This window comes from Macrobrachium nipponense, chromosome 49 (genome assembly GCF_015104395.2).
Source record: "Macrobrachium nipponense isolate FS-2020 chromosome 49, ASM1510439v2, whole genome shotgun sequence".
Lineage (NCBI taxonomy): Eukaryota > Metazoa > Arthropoda > Malacostraca > Decapoda > Palaemonidae > Macrobrachium > Macrobrachium nipponense.
The window spans coordinates 8719115-8733660 of NC_087224.1; the positions used below are offsets into that span (position 1 = coordinate 8719115).

The 14546-nt window shown below is 52.7% G+C and overlaps 1 protein-coding gene across 2 annotated transcripts in view; it reads right to left on the reverse strand.

Annotated features, from left to right (window-relative positions):
• Window positions 1-13879: 13879 nt before the first annotated feature.
• LOC135205307 (cell division control protein 6 homolog) overlaps window positions 13880-14546 on the reverse strand; it is an 83121-nt gene continuing 82454 nt past the window's right edge. For both annotated transcript variants that reach the window (XM_064235729.1, XM_064235731.1), the window contains exon 10: window positions 13880-14276. In XM_064235729.1, the coding sequence (XP_064091799.1) occupies window positions 14166-14276 (111 nt within the window). In that variant the 3' untranslated portion in view covers window positions 13880-14165. The remainder of the gene's footprint in view (window positions 14277-14546) is intronic.

Below are 14546 nucleotides of genomic sequence, written 5' to 3' on the forward strand. Positions count from 1 at the left end.
CGTTGTCCTTTGCTGATCCCCGGACGGATAGGTCTGTAGATGGACCGGTTTGGAGATAGGGGGGGCCGAGACTCGAAGGGTAGTAGATATCCCTCCCGAAGGACGTCTACTATCCAGTTCCTCGGCGCCGTAGCGCTGCCAAGTCGCCCAATGGCTCGCCAGGCACCCCCCACTTCCGGCAGCAGGTGAGGGGAACGCCGTCCCTAGCGTTTCCCTCCTCGTTTCGACTTCTTCCCAACACCTCCTCGGGGCGGAGGCCTGGGGAGGAGGGCTGGTTGCGGCCTCCTCTCGCAGAAGTCGAAACAACTGGAGTCGTTCACACGGGTTTGGACGGTGCAACCGTCTTCGCCGCCGTGGAAGCGCTAGCCAAGCTCTTTGGTTTGGCCGCAGTTACTCGAGGTTGCCCAGAAACCTTCGAGACTGCCTGGTGGACTAAGCGGTCACTCTCGTCAGTGCGCCGCCGTTCCCCCACCGCAGCGTCCACCATTCTCTCCATCCCAGGAAAGAGAGCTGGGGAACTCCTAAGAGGTCCATTTCTTAGCCCGAGTGCCGCCTCACGCCCAGCCCGCCCCCTTGGTCCACTTCGGGTAAGGACTGCGTCCCTACGCCGAAGAACCAAGTTGGCCCACAGGTTAGCAGTCTGATGGGCGAGGTAAGAGATTGCTCTTCCTCCAGACTGGCACAGTCTCCTAAAAGAAGCGTCGTCTTCGAGCGCAGAACTCCCGGACCGGCCGCGGCTACTTTGGATATTGTGAGGGACCACAAATCCAACCAGGAAACTGCCTGGAATGCTGCCATAGCGGTAGATTCCAGGGCAAGTGCCTCCTGCTGCGAGAACCATAGGTTCTCCGACAGGAGCTGCTGCAGGGACACACCTGGAGTCAGCCTCGCTAACTCCGGGTTTAACCTGTTTCGGCAGTATCGGGTCTTCTGATGGCACGTAAAAACGCCTCTGCCGCTGTAGAGGAGAGAAGCAGCTTAGAGGACCGTCCGGATTTCAGCGAGTCCTCCCGTCCTGAGACGAGATTCTCCACCTGATCCAGGACTGAGTCCGCAAGCTCTGATCGTGGCAACCCCACCGTCATTATGGGCTCCCTCTTGGGACCCCAAAATGACTCGAGCCGGGACGTGGGCTCTGCTGGTGGTAGCGACGATCCTTCCGCGAGGTCATTATGCAGACGCATCAGCTTAATGACCTCTGCGAAGTTCCTCTGTATCTCGGGCGTCACAGCGTCCTGTGGAGTAGGACCGTCCAGTCCCTCCAACAAGAGCATATCCCTCGATACTCCTCCTTCAGAAGAGGAACAGCGACAGAACCCCTGACGGTCGCCTCCAACTACTTGCGCGTACGTCCTGGTCGGTCCTAAGACCGTGCCTGAGCCGTACGGCGTCATAGCTGGGTCACGAGCGGCGCACCTCTCGTGATCGCTCCTTGGTACCTCGCTCCTCCCGGTATAGCCCGAGGAGGTTGAAGGTACAGGAGAGGCAGACCTGACGCTCCCCCACGCTCGCTGGCAGGACCAGCGTGCGTAGAGGGCTGCTGCCGATCGTCAACCCGTCGGTGACGGTCTAGCAGTAGGCCTAGCGTCGCCGCTCGCCTGGGGCGATTGGCTCGCTGAGAACGTCGAGACCGCTCTCTAGCGTCAGGCGAGCTGCCGCTGGTCACCGTCTCCGCCCGGTCCCATCGGGAGCGGCGGACGGGTGACCTGCTAGGCTCCCTTTCGCGTCGAGACCGGAGCCAGCGTCCCTCTCGGCGCGTCAAACCGCTGGTACCAGCCGTGGCTGGTACCGGCGGCCGTGGGGACTCCTTCCTCGCCTCAACCCGTGGCCGGTCAGCGACCGTCACGTCAGCCCGAGCAGCCGGTTGGTCGCTGCGAGAGCGTCCACTGGCCTGGCGAGAGTCGTGTGCACGACTCTCGCCAGTCTTCTGCCCCGTGCCGCTGTCTTGACGGCGAGCTAGCTCGGACGTCGAAACTTTGGCTGGACGGTTCTTTAGAAGAGCGTCCACTCGGTGCTTCTCGCGAACGAGAACGCGGCCGAGACGGAACCTGGTTTAGCGGCAGAACCACTAGCACAGGTGAGGACACACCAGCCGAGGCTGATGCACCTCTGGTCCCCGTCGACTTCTCTTTGCAGAAGAAGCGACGGGCCCATGCACCCGAAGGAACAGGAGGACCAGCAGAAGAGCTCCCAGCTCGCCTGAGCGAGCCGGCCCTTAGAAGATCCCGAAGGAGTCTTCTTAGGGGGGAGGAGGCGGGAAACCTTCTTCTTCTTCGCTGTTTGGCCTTAGAAGTCGAAGGGGAAGGAGAGGCAGCCGACGACGAAGAAGACGAGGAAGACGACGACGACACCTTCTTCCCCTCTTCCTCTTCTTCTTCGCCAGGCTCCGCAGGACAGACGTCAGTCTTCCATCCAGGAGCGGAGCCGGGGCAGTTGCCGAAGCAACAGGGCCCGACTGCACCTGTCCGGAAGGACCTGAGACTGTTTTACAGCAACACCAGCAGCGGGAACGACAGGAACAGGTCCGGGAACAGCAGGAACAGCAGGAACATCTGAAATGGAATGTGTACCTGAAAAGGAAAGAGTCGCTGGAGCGGCCACAGGTACGGCAGGCACGGCAGGTACCACGGGAGAGCCAGGCGTCCTGTCGACAGTCACCGTCATCCGTGGCACTGGCGGCAGGTCCATGGGGGGGTACTCTTTGGGCAGCGGAAGTCCGGGGTCGGCAAAGGAAAAAAATCCAGGTGGTGGTGGCATCGTCCTCTTTGGAACGGCGCAATTGGTTTTTGTACTGCCACGTGGGTGTCACCGACATTATATGTGGCGTATATACAAGATGTGGTGGCATCCTCATACCGCAGGTGTAGTTAATGTGGTAGTCGTGGTGGTCACCGCACCATGAGTGACCACGGCCGACCCCACCCCGCCAACCGCTGTAGCAAACCCCTGGATGCTGGGCACTCCCTGGCAGTCCCAGCGACTCCCACCACCTGTCCCAAGTCATCCTTCGCTGATGGCACACCTGCGGAAGCAACAGTCGGGTTAATGGGAGGGGCTTCCCCGCGCCTGGGGGGCGAAATATCCCCCCAGAGCGGACAGAAGACCCGAATACAGCTGTACATCCGGGTAGCGGACGCCCTCCTCCACACTCGACGGATCGAGAGAGGAAAAGGACTCCGCTACCCCCCCCCACCCCCCCCCCCCGCAGGGTGAAGGCGCAAACCGTGGGGGCTGGGCCTGGCCGATGCAGGAAAGAGGACGAAGTGTCCGTCACCAAAGGAGTCACTGGACTTCCCGATGACTTCTTGGCCGCCTAAGTCTCTTCCTGCCCTCGTACAGCACCCACTGCGCCTCGGACCAGTTCATACAAACCACACATGGTTCGTTGCGGGAGCACTCTCGCCCTCGACAACGAGTACAAACCTCGTGGGGGTCCACCTCAACAAATGACCCCTGAACCCCCCACCAATTTACTTGTCCCTCCAGCCCGGGACACACTCTACTAAACGGGCGACTGGAGGGCGCGGTGATATCTCCATCTCCTCTAATTCACTCATTGCAATTCAATTGAACTAGAGAAAGAGTACTTACAATCACTCCTGATATACAGAAAGAGAAAACAAATACTCAAGTTTGAAGCAAACGACAAGCGGGCAGAGCGATGGCGAACACGTCCTTCCCACACACGGCCGAAAGCAAAAGTGGTTTGTTTACCTCCCAGTCGCGCGGCGCGCGACGATCGGACAAGCAGTTAACTACCGTTCTCCCCTTGTTCGAAGCTTACGACCGTTCCAGCTGCCGCTAGCTACTTCCTATTGTTAAAGGACCGATGGTTTGTATTACGTATCGGAACAAACTGCAGAGTGAGGGGTGGCATGAGGTGGGGCTATGTGTAAAAGGACCTCAGGTTTGTATAGTTAGGAAAAATGCAATTTTGGACAAATTGTCATTTGTTCCGACACGGCATACAAACCTTCGGTCCTTTTACAATAGGAAGACTCACTTCTTGGTGGAGGAATCTGAGTCTTTTGTGAACAGACTGGTGTTCGCCCAACCTTGGAAGCCTCCCTGGTCGTAAGAGCGAGGGAGGGATCCAAGCCTCTGTCCGATTGATCGGGGTGTGCACCGCAGGATCAATGGTCAGACCTCTGGACCGAGTACTAAGAGAGAGGCAAGCGTATCTCTTCGTACCAGCAATGTAAGAACTTGTTCCTGTACAGGAGCAAATATAAAGTCATGGGTTTGACTCTTGTAGGCATCCACTTCCCCCCCCTTGTAGGAGGAAGTGGTGGATATTCTGCTCCTATCCCTAGTGAAAGGGATAGGATGGGGCTCTGTCATATAGCTCACCTGCATCTCGTCCTCATCCAGCGTAGTGACGACCGTGGGGGGGGGGGGGGCCACTCTGCCCACAGGTAGAGGAGGAAAGAAAAGACGGGAAGAGGGAGCCAGTCACTCACTCATTCACACATCCATCCACACAGTCACACCATGGACTCGATGCTGTTTCAGCCTGCGAGGGTCTGGGGGTTAGCTACACAACTTGTTGAGCAGCCACACGGGTCCCAAGGAAAAGTATCCAAGGACCTGTGGGCAATATCCCGAAGGTAGAAGGACGTAAAGGTGATCTGGTTAGACCAGACCCCTGCCTTCAGGACCTGCGCCACGGAGAAGTTCTTACGAAACGCCAACAACGAGGGGCCAATACTTCTGACTTCGTGAGCTCTCGGACGAGACGTACGGATGTGCGTCACTACCATCAGCCTCATACGCCCTCCTGATGACCTCACGCAGCCAGAATGAAAGAGTGTTCTTGGATTACTTCTTTTCTTGGTTACACCCCTGTGCTAACGAAGAGGCTTCCGGACACTCATGGGGGGGGCTGCGTGGTGTCGAGTTTTTCTCTTCAGATAGCACCGTAGCGCCCTCACAGGACCAAAGCAGCATCTCATCCGCATCATTATCGGTGAAGTCCATTAGGGAGGGAATCGTGAAGGACTCGAACCTGTCGTCAGGGACCGACGGTTTCTGAGTCTTCGCAACAAAGTTCGGGACGAAATCGAGCGTCACAGATCCCCATCCCCTGGAGTGTCGTACATCATAGGAAAGACCATGAAGTTCCCCTACTCTCTTCGCCGATGCCAGGGCCAGCAAGAAGAGGGTCTTGAGGGTCAGATCCCTGTCTGACGACTCTCGGAGTGGCTCGAACGGCGTTCGAGTCAAACTCCTAAGCGAGAGTCGCATCCCACGCAGGGGGCCTAGTTCCCTGGGTGGGCAAGACCTTTCGAAGCTCCTCATAAGCAAGGAGATCTCGAACGAGTTCGAGATGTCCAAATCCCCTCAGTTTTCAGGACGAGCCAGGGCGGCTCTGTATCCTTTGACTGTGGGGACTGAAAGGAGAGCTTCTCTCGGCGAAGAAAAACGAGGAAATCCGCTACCTGCTGAGAGTGGCTCTGAGAGGAGATAAGACCCCGTCTACGACACCAAACCCACAAGAAGACGGCCACTTCCCCCTGGTATCCAGCTGCAGAGGATTGACGGACGTTTGCAGCCATCTCTGTTGTTGCGCTACGAGAAAAGCCTCTCGTTCGCAAGAGATGGTGGATAACAGCCAGCCGTGAAGACGTAGGGACTGGACTGCTCGGTTGGTACCGCTCGACGTGTGGCTGGGCGAGAAGGTTGTGCCAAGGGGGCAATCTCTCTCGGTTCCCTGCGAGAAGAGCCAGCAGGTCCGGATACCAAATGGCCTGTGGCCATTTGGGAGCCACCAGGATCATCCTGAGATTCGGGGTGACCAGTGCTCGACTGATCACCTTGCGAATCAGGCTGAACGGGGGAAAGGCATAGACGAAGAGGTTGTCCCACGGGTGTTGAAGAGCGTCCTCTGCAGCTGCCCATGGATCCGGCACGGCCGAGAAGAACACCTGGAGCTTCCTGTTGGCCCGGGTGGCGAACAGATTCCACGACTGGTCGCCCCCACAGGTCGAAGAGCCTTTCCGCCACGTCCTGGTGTAGAGACCATTCGGTCCCTATCACCTGATCCCGACGGCTGAGCGTGTCTGCTACTACACTTCCTCTTTCCCTGGGGAACCTGTGGGAGTAAGCGTGCCGACAGCTCTATTGAGTGTGCCTCGGCCCACTCGTGCACCTGCCGAGTCAACTGGTACAACGGGAGAACAACTAGGCCCCCCTGTTTGTTTGACGTAGGCCACTACCGTGGTGTTGTCGCACATCAACACCACTGAGTGTCCCATCAAGCGGTCCTGGAACTCTTGGAGAGCGGGGAACGCTGCCTTGAGTTCCAGTACATTGATGTGAAGGTGCTTGTCGTTCTCGTCCCACACTCCTGCCAAGTCAGCAACTCCTCCAGGTGTGCGCCCCATCCCTCGGTCGATGCGTCTGAGAACAGCTGCATGTCCGGAGGGGGAGTGCGCAGAGGCACTCCTCTTAAGAGGTTCCTCTCGTCCAGCCACCAGGCTAGGTCCTGCCTCACCTCCGGTGTCAGTGACACTGGAAAGCTTGGGGGATCCGTCGCCTGTGACCAACTCTCCTTTAGTCTCCACTGAAGAGACCGCAGGTGAAGACGCCCGTGAGGGACTAACTTCTCGAGTGACGACAGGTGTCCGATCACGACTTGCCATCGCTGAGCTACCTGTTGGCTGCCTCCCTGAATCTGCTGATCCGCGAGTCTGCGGGGAAGACTCGCCCTGCTACCGTGTCGATCAGCATACCCAGGTACTTCATCCTCTGCTTGGGCTCGAGATCGGACTTTTCGAAGTTCACAACGATCCCCAGATCGCGACAGAACTCGAGCAGTCGATCCCTGTCCTGTAGCAACTGCGAGCGGGAGCTCGCCAGGACTAACCAATCGTCGAGATACCTCATCAGACGTATCCCGTGCGAATGGGCCCAAGCAGAAACCAGAGTGAACACTCGCGTGAACACCTGTGGGGCGGTTGAGAGACCGAAGCAAAGTGCCCTGAACTGGTACACCGTCCCGTCGAGGATGAAGCGGAGGTACTTTCTGGAGGACTGATGAATGGGTATTTGGAAATACGCATCCTTCAAGTCCACTGAAAGCATGAAATCGTTCTCCCTGATGGAGTCGAGCACTGAACGTGCCGTCTCCATCGTGAACCGGGTCTGGCGAACAAACCGGTTCAGAGGAGAGAGATCTATCACCGGGCGCCAGCCTCCCGTAGACTTTTCCACCAGGAAGAGTCGACTGTAAAAGCCCGGTGAATGATCCGTGACGATTTCCACAGCTCTCTTTGCTCAGCATGGTCTTGATCTCCTGTCTCAATGCTACGTCCTTCGATGACCCTGGAACGTACGACTGCTGTTGAACCGGGTTGGAGGTGAGGGGTGGCCGAGATTCGAAGGGTAATAGATATCCCTCCGAAGGACATCTACAATCCAGGTCTCGGCGCCGTAGCGCTGCCAAGTTGCCCAATGGCTGGCCAGGCACCCCACCCACTTCCGGCAGCAGGTGAAGGCCCGGGAAACGCCGTCCCTAGCGTTTCCCCCCTTTCTTCGACTTCTTCCCAGAGCCTCCACGGGAGGAGGAGGGCTGGGAGGAGGGCTGGTTACAGGCTCCCCTCCCCTTGGTAGAGTTCGAAGAAGACAGAGTCTTTCCCCGGGGCTTCGACGCAGCTACCGTCTTAGCCACCGAGGAAGCGCTAGCCGAGCTCTTAGACTTGGCCGCAGTCCGAGGCTGCCCAGAAGCCTTCGAGACTGCCTGGTGAACCACGAGGTCACTGTCTGCAGTGCGCCGTCTGTCCACCGCAGCGTCCACCATCTCTCCTGGGAAGAGAGATGTAGAACCCGTGAAGGTCCGTTGCGAAGTCCCAACGACGCTTCACGCCCGGCCGCCCTGGAAACCCGAGTAAGGACAGCGTCCCTTCGTCGGAGAAAACCAGGTTGGCCCACAGGTTCACCGTCTGGTGGGCAAGGAAGGAGATGGCTCTTCCTCCAGACTGGCAAAGTCTCCTAAAGGCCGAGTCATCTTCGGGAGAAATTCCCCCGGAGTTGGCTGCGACCTTAGATACTGTGAGGGACCACAGATCTAGCCAGGAGACGGCCTGGAAAGCTGCCATGGCAGTAGATTCCAGGCCGAGTGCACTCTTGCTGCGAGAACCATAGGTTCTCGGACAGGAGCTGCTGCAGAGACACACCCGGAGTCAGCCTGGCTAACTCCGGGTTCACCTGTTTGGGCGGCATCGGGTCCTCGGATGGCACGTAAAAACGCCGCTGTCGCAGCAGAGGAGGTGGTGGAAGCAGCTTGCTCGACCTGCCAGACTTGAGAGAACCGTCTTGTCCGGAGACAAGCGATTCTACCTGGTCCAGCACTGAGTCTGCAAGCTCGGAACGCGGCAAACCCACCGTCGGTCTGGGTTCCCTCTTCGGGCCCCAGAACGACTCGAGCCGGGACGTGGGCTCGGATGGTGGGAGCGGCGATCCTTCCGCGAGGTCGTTGTGCTGACGAATCAGCGCAATAACCTCGGCAAAGTTCCTCTGGATCTCAGGAGTGACTGCGTCCTGCGAAGTATCGGACCATCCAGTCCCTCAAACAGGAGCATCTCCCGAGACCCTCCTCCCTCGAAGGAGAGGAACAGCTACAGGACCCCTCTTGGTCTCCTCCAACCACCTGTGCGTACGACCTGGCTGGTCCGAGAACCGTGCCTGGTACGTATGACGACGTGGTGGGATCCTGAGGGGCGCACCCCTCACGATCACTCCTCAATACCTCGCCCCTCCCGGTGTAACCCGAGGAGGTTGAAGGTATGGGAGAGGCAGACCTGACGCTCCCTCCTCGCTCGCTGGCAGAACCAGTGGGCTTGGAAGACTGCAGGCGATCGTCAACCCGCGGTGGCGATCGAGCTGCAGACCTAGTCGAGCCGTCTCGCTGTGGAGAACGGCTGGACCGAGAACAGCGGCCCCGGTCTCGTGTGTCAGAGGAGCTGGTGCTGGTCGCCGTACCCGATCGCTCTCTGTGAGAGTGACGGTCAGGCGACCGGCGAGCTCCACTGTCATGGTGAGACCGGTGCGTATCCTCACGGGCGCCGTCACGTCGCTGGTACCAGCCGTGGCTGGTGCCGGCGAACGGGGGGACCTCTTCCCAGCCTCAGCCCGTGGCCGGTCATGGACCGTCACGTCCGCCCGGGTGGCCAGCTGCTCGCCGCGAGAGCGAGAGCTGGTCTGGTGCGAGTCGCGTGAGCGACTGTCACCAGTCTTCCGCTCCGTGCCGTGAACCTGACGCTGAGCTGGCTCAGAGGTCTGGTTCCTAGCTGCACGGTCGCTGTTAGGCGACCGTACACTCGGTACCTCTCGCGAACAAGAGGCCGAGACGGAAGTGCCGGTGTTAGCCGGCACTCCTCTGGTCCCCGAAGTCTTCTTCCTTGCGGAAGAAGAGACGGGTCCTGCCCCCAAAGGAGCAGGGTGACCAGCGGAAGAACCCCCCGTCTCACCAGAGCGAGACGGGCCCTTAGAAGTTCCCGAAGGAGACTTCTTAGGGGGGGGGGAGGCGACCTTCTTCTCTTAGGCGGGGGAGCCTTAGAAGAAGAAGGGGAAGAGGCGGCAGACGACGACGACGAAGAAGAAGACGATGAAGACGACGACGACACCTTCCTTCCTCTTCTTCTTCTTCTTCGTCAACCTCCTCAGGACCGATGTCAGATCTGTAACATCCAGAGCGGAGCCGGGGCTGCTGTTGCCGAAGCAACAGGGCCCGGGACGCACCTGTCCGAACAGATCAAGCATCGGGAGCAGCGGAGCCAGGAACAGGAACAACGTCAGCAGGTCGTCCTTCGCGGCAACCGCACCTGAGGAAGCAAAAGTCGGGCGACTAGCAGGATCCTCCACCCGCTCGCGCGAAGACGAACGGACAGAGGACCCAGAGCACAACTCGACGTCAGGGCACCCAACGCCCTCCCCCACACTCGACAAGTCGGGTGAGGAGAAGGACCCAGAAACCCCCCCCGAAGGGGAAGGCGCCAACCGCGGGAGCCGAGCGGGCGGCAGGAAAGAAGACGAAGTGTCCGCAACCAAAGGAGTCGCGGGAGAGCCCTCCGACGACTCCCCCGCAGGCCCCCGCCTCTTCCTGCCCTCATACAAAGTCCACTGCGCCTCCGACCAACCATCACACACATCACAGGGCTCGGCTCGGGTGCACTCGCGCCCCCGACACCGAGCGCACAAAATATGTGGGTCAATTTCCGGGAATGAGCGGAACCTTCCGCACTCACGCCCCTCGGCACCCGGGCACAGTCTCCGTGGGGCAGCGAGGCGAGGAGACCCCACGATTGACCAACAAATTCACAATTAAATGAATAAAGAGAAATGATTGTACTTACAATGATTCCCTCATACACAAACACAACCATATACTCAAGGAAAGCAAACGACGAGAAGCGGGCAGAGAGCGTCGAACACACACGTCCACTCGCTGTGAGGCCGAAAGCAAAAGTGGTTTGTTTACCTCCCAGTCGCGCGCGCGCGCCTGTCGGACAAGCAGTTAACTACCGAACCCCTTGTTCGAAAGCTTACGACCTATCCAGCTGCCGCTAGTACCTTCCTATTGTAAAAGGACCGAAGGTTTGTATGCCGTGTCGGAACAAAGTATATACTAGCTAACAATTCCTCTTTATTGTCCAGATATAGCTGCTGCACAAAACTATATTTCTAATCTCGTTCATAGATTGGGCAGTAGTCTTCTTTGCCTTCAGCTTTTCCCATTTCTATATGGGGTCCCTGTTTTTAGTCAGCCTTCTCCATCTTCCTCTGTCTTGTACATCTTGTTCTCTTAGACCCATTTCCTTCATGTCATTCAATAATTTATCTTTCCACCTGAATTTGGGCTTCCCCTCCCTCTTCTGCCCTCCACCTCCATGCTCATAACCCTTTTACATAGTGTTCATCTTTCCTCATGACATGACCAAACCATTTCAGTCTTCTTTCAGTGGTTTTAGGGTGATTTTGCCTCTGTAACAGCTCCTACGTCAGTTGCGCGGTTTGATTTGCTCAAGATTTTCTCAATTTCCTCTCCAGACAGATCTATGGAAAAGTAAATATGACATCAGTACAGCTTTATCTTCTTGATTGGACCATAGCTGATCCTTCTCAATATTAGAGAATGCGTCTCCAGTAAAGGGTCCAAATTCTCAGACTTCTTCACATCTGCTCTGTTCACCTTTTCCTGTCATCTACTTCTAAGGTATTTACTCTAGCACTGCTAATTATTTCTGAATATATTAAGAATTTTACTTCTCATTGTTGATTGCCTGTGTTCTTGTCTGTATTTACAGCGAAAAATTAATTGTATGGACTGTACACTTGATGTTGACACTTGGTAAAAAAACATCTAAAAGCCTTACAAAACTACAACACCTGGCACCCTTTGCAGTTTCTAAATCACAGGTAGACATCTCCCAACCGATTTCAGTATCGTTTCTAAATTGCAGGGAGATATCTCTCAAACGATTTCAGTATCGTTTCTAAATTGCAGGGAGATATCTCCCAACCGATTTCAGTATTGTTTCTAAATCACAGGTAGATATCTCCCAACCAATTTCAGTATTGTTTCTAAATTACAGGAAGATATCTCTCAACCGATTTCAGTATCAACAAGGATGACAGACTAATACCCTCAATACATAGTACTAGAACTAATCACTTCCACTTACTCATTGAGCAGCCCCTGGAGACATGAACTCGAATCTCGCTCAAAATCTTACGAGTACTCACAGGCTGATTTTGAGACCTTATATGTCACATTGTTTCTATACTTACTTGCATAACTGCGGAGTACAAAAAATACCAAATTTGTAACTAATTTGTATTTTTCATATCTAACAAACCTGAGGTCTTGGAGCCCTCTTGGTCCATAAGGGTTTTCTGGTGGAGATTGTGAGGAAAAAGAAGGAAAAGACTAACCCAAATGTTATCTTTTAGGGTAGTAATGAATTGCTACTTTATTTGAGATTTCGAGGTTCTAAATCCACAACATCCTCAAGGGAGCTATTTTACGTTCAAGGCACAAGTTATAAAGGACCTATAGAACCGAGAAGTTTGACAGCATGGAACATTTACTGCATATTTACTATAGCAAGGTTAGCCTACTATACGTACTATATCACACTTGCAATTCACCATTCCCATCTAACAACAAACTGTCTAGTGCACTTAAGTCGCTGAAAATCCAACTTCTGAAGAGAGAATTCAGGAACTATACACTGGCTACTCTAAGGCTTGTGGTTGGATTCATGCTAAACTCAATATTCTGATGGAAAATGTAATTGGAAAAAGAAACAGTTAATTCTTTGATGGCTGGTTGAATAAAATAGCTCTCAATGTACCCAGTATGTGACTAAAAGTAACTAATGGTTGCTTTAAACAATTTTTCAATCATAGTAATTACAATTTCTAATTGTTGTTGTTTTAAATAATTTTTCAAACAATGATTGCGGCACATGCATTGCTGCATCTCCTATCTCAATTCATGGGTACTCAAAAAGCTTTATCTGTCACCAAGGCTTCATAATCCTTTTTCAATCATGGATGGTTAAAGATTTTCACCTACAATCCATCACACTCAAACAGGAGATATTTAAAATATAAAAAAATTTGTAAATCTCAAGTTTGATTTTAAATGACTTTTTTGCAAAGTCAACCAGACAGGGAAAATTGCTTGTTAGCACATCTTGTAATTTCCAAGCCTAATACTTTCCTTAACTTTATATTTCTTGCTTAAAATTGGGCCCACAACCAACTGGAAGTTTGGCAGTGTACACCGTCAGTTGTGACAACAATTCAAAATTCACGGTATAAGAGTGTAATGGTTTATAAACTATAGCCTACATTCCAAGAGATCCTACTTTTTTGAGAATCGATGACATGGTCAACTTCAAAACAGCACTTTCTGTCCTAATAGTGTTGTACCCATTAGAAAAAAACACTTCCCAATTCAGTTCCCTTTACACCTGTGGAATTTGGCTCTCTTATCTTGCTTAAACAATAAAGAAGTTTGTAAGTCATATAAAGACACTTTTCTTTTATAAATGGTACTCTATATTTATCACCATTGGCAGTAAACAAACCCTTGTGTTCTGGATAATCCTCATAAACATCCTAATTACTAGAAGATCAATATCTTCCATTGACATAAATATGTTTAGCGGATAGAAGGAATGGTGTGCCATGACTCCATTATAGGAAAGACTACATTCTTAATCAATTTCAGTCTATGGCCCTGTGCACACTAGCGGACATTGCCCGACGAACAAGAGCTGTTCCCATACCCGTTCTACTATACTGACTGACTGAGTATAGAGCCAGAACAATGCGATTTTATTGAAGAAACAAAGAGGGATGAGAAAAACTGGAGGACATCTTGTATTTCTCTGACTTTATGAAGCGTGAAAAGCTGACGAAAATCAATCGTGAAATAAGAACTTCGTATCAAAGTCTCTGAAGAGGACATAATATGCATTCAATCAGCTCCAACTAAGTAGAGAGGGAACCTTCATGGTATTTTTTTCACCAGTTCTATTAAGTTCTTATTGCCAATGTAATTTGGTGATTCAACAAGATTACTGGGTCCCAAAGTGTTTGTTCTCAACGTGTGACAACTGGAGCAAACTAAAGTCAAATTGGGAGCTTACCAGAAGAGGGAAGTGACCCAAACAGTTAAAGAGATCCTATTAGTGGTACCCCAATATAGGGATAGCAAAGTACCCCACCAAATTTCAAACATACAGTGTATGTGGCAAAAATACCTCAAAAACAAAACCAGTCTTATTTTTTGCATGACAAACAAACTTTACATGAAAAAACTCATGTGATGCCATATAAACTAAACTTGACACAAAAAAATCCTTTCAAATTTTTACAAGATTTATTGTCAAACAATATGAGACACCGGGTCACGGTAAAAACTACAATGATCTATTGACTTATTCTAATGAAATGAGATTTTGATTAAAATAAATTATGACAAACAGTACCTACAACATAAAAGATATGAAATGACTTGTGTATGATAAAATAATAAGAGTAAAAAACTTACGTCTTACAAAATATATACAAAAACGTACGGGTAAAATATTCAAAAGATATATTTACACTGAGTGCCATATAAAACTGATGCTGAAAGCTGAAATTCAGTATAACTATTTTTTGCATAGTTTCCCTAAACACTCTTTGTCTTCTAGAACAGCAGCTAGGAGAGAACGATCTCCAAGGACTCTCTCTGCCTCCTCCGGGTTTAGACGCAGAATTACCTGAAGGGAAAAAAAAAAAAGGGGTTTCTAACAAAGAAGAAAGTGGTTTGGAGGAAGCAATAGAATATCGAACTAGGCCAAAGACCAAGCACTGGGACCCATGAAGTCATTCAGTGCTGAAAGGAAAACTAAGAGTAAAGGAAGTCTGAAAGGCATAACAGGAGGAAAACCTCACACTTGCACTAAGAAACAGTTGTTGGGAGAGGTTGGAAAGTAAGATAGAAGAAAGATTGTGAACTGAGTAAGGTAAAGAACATATTGGTAAGAGAG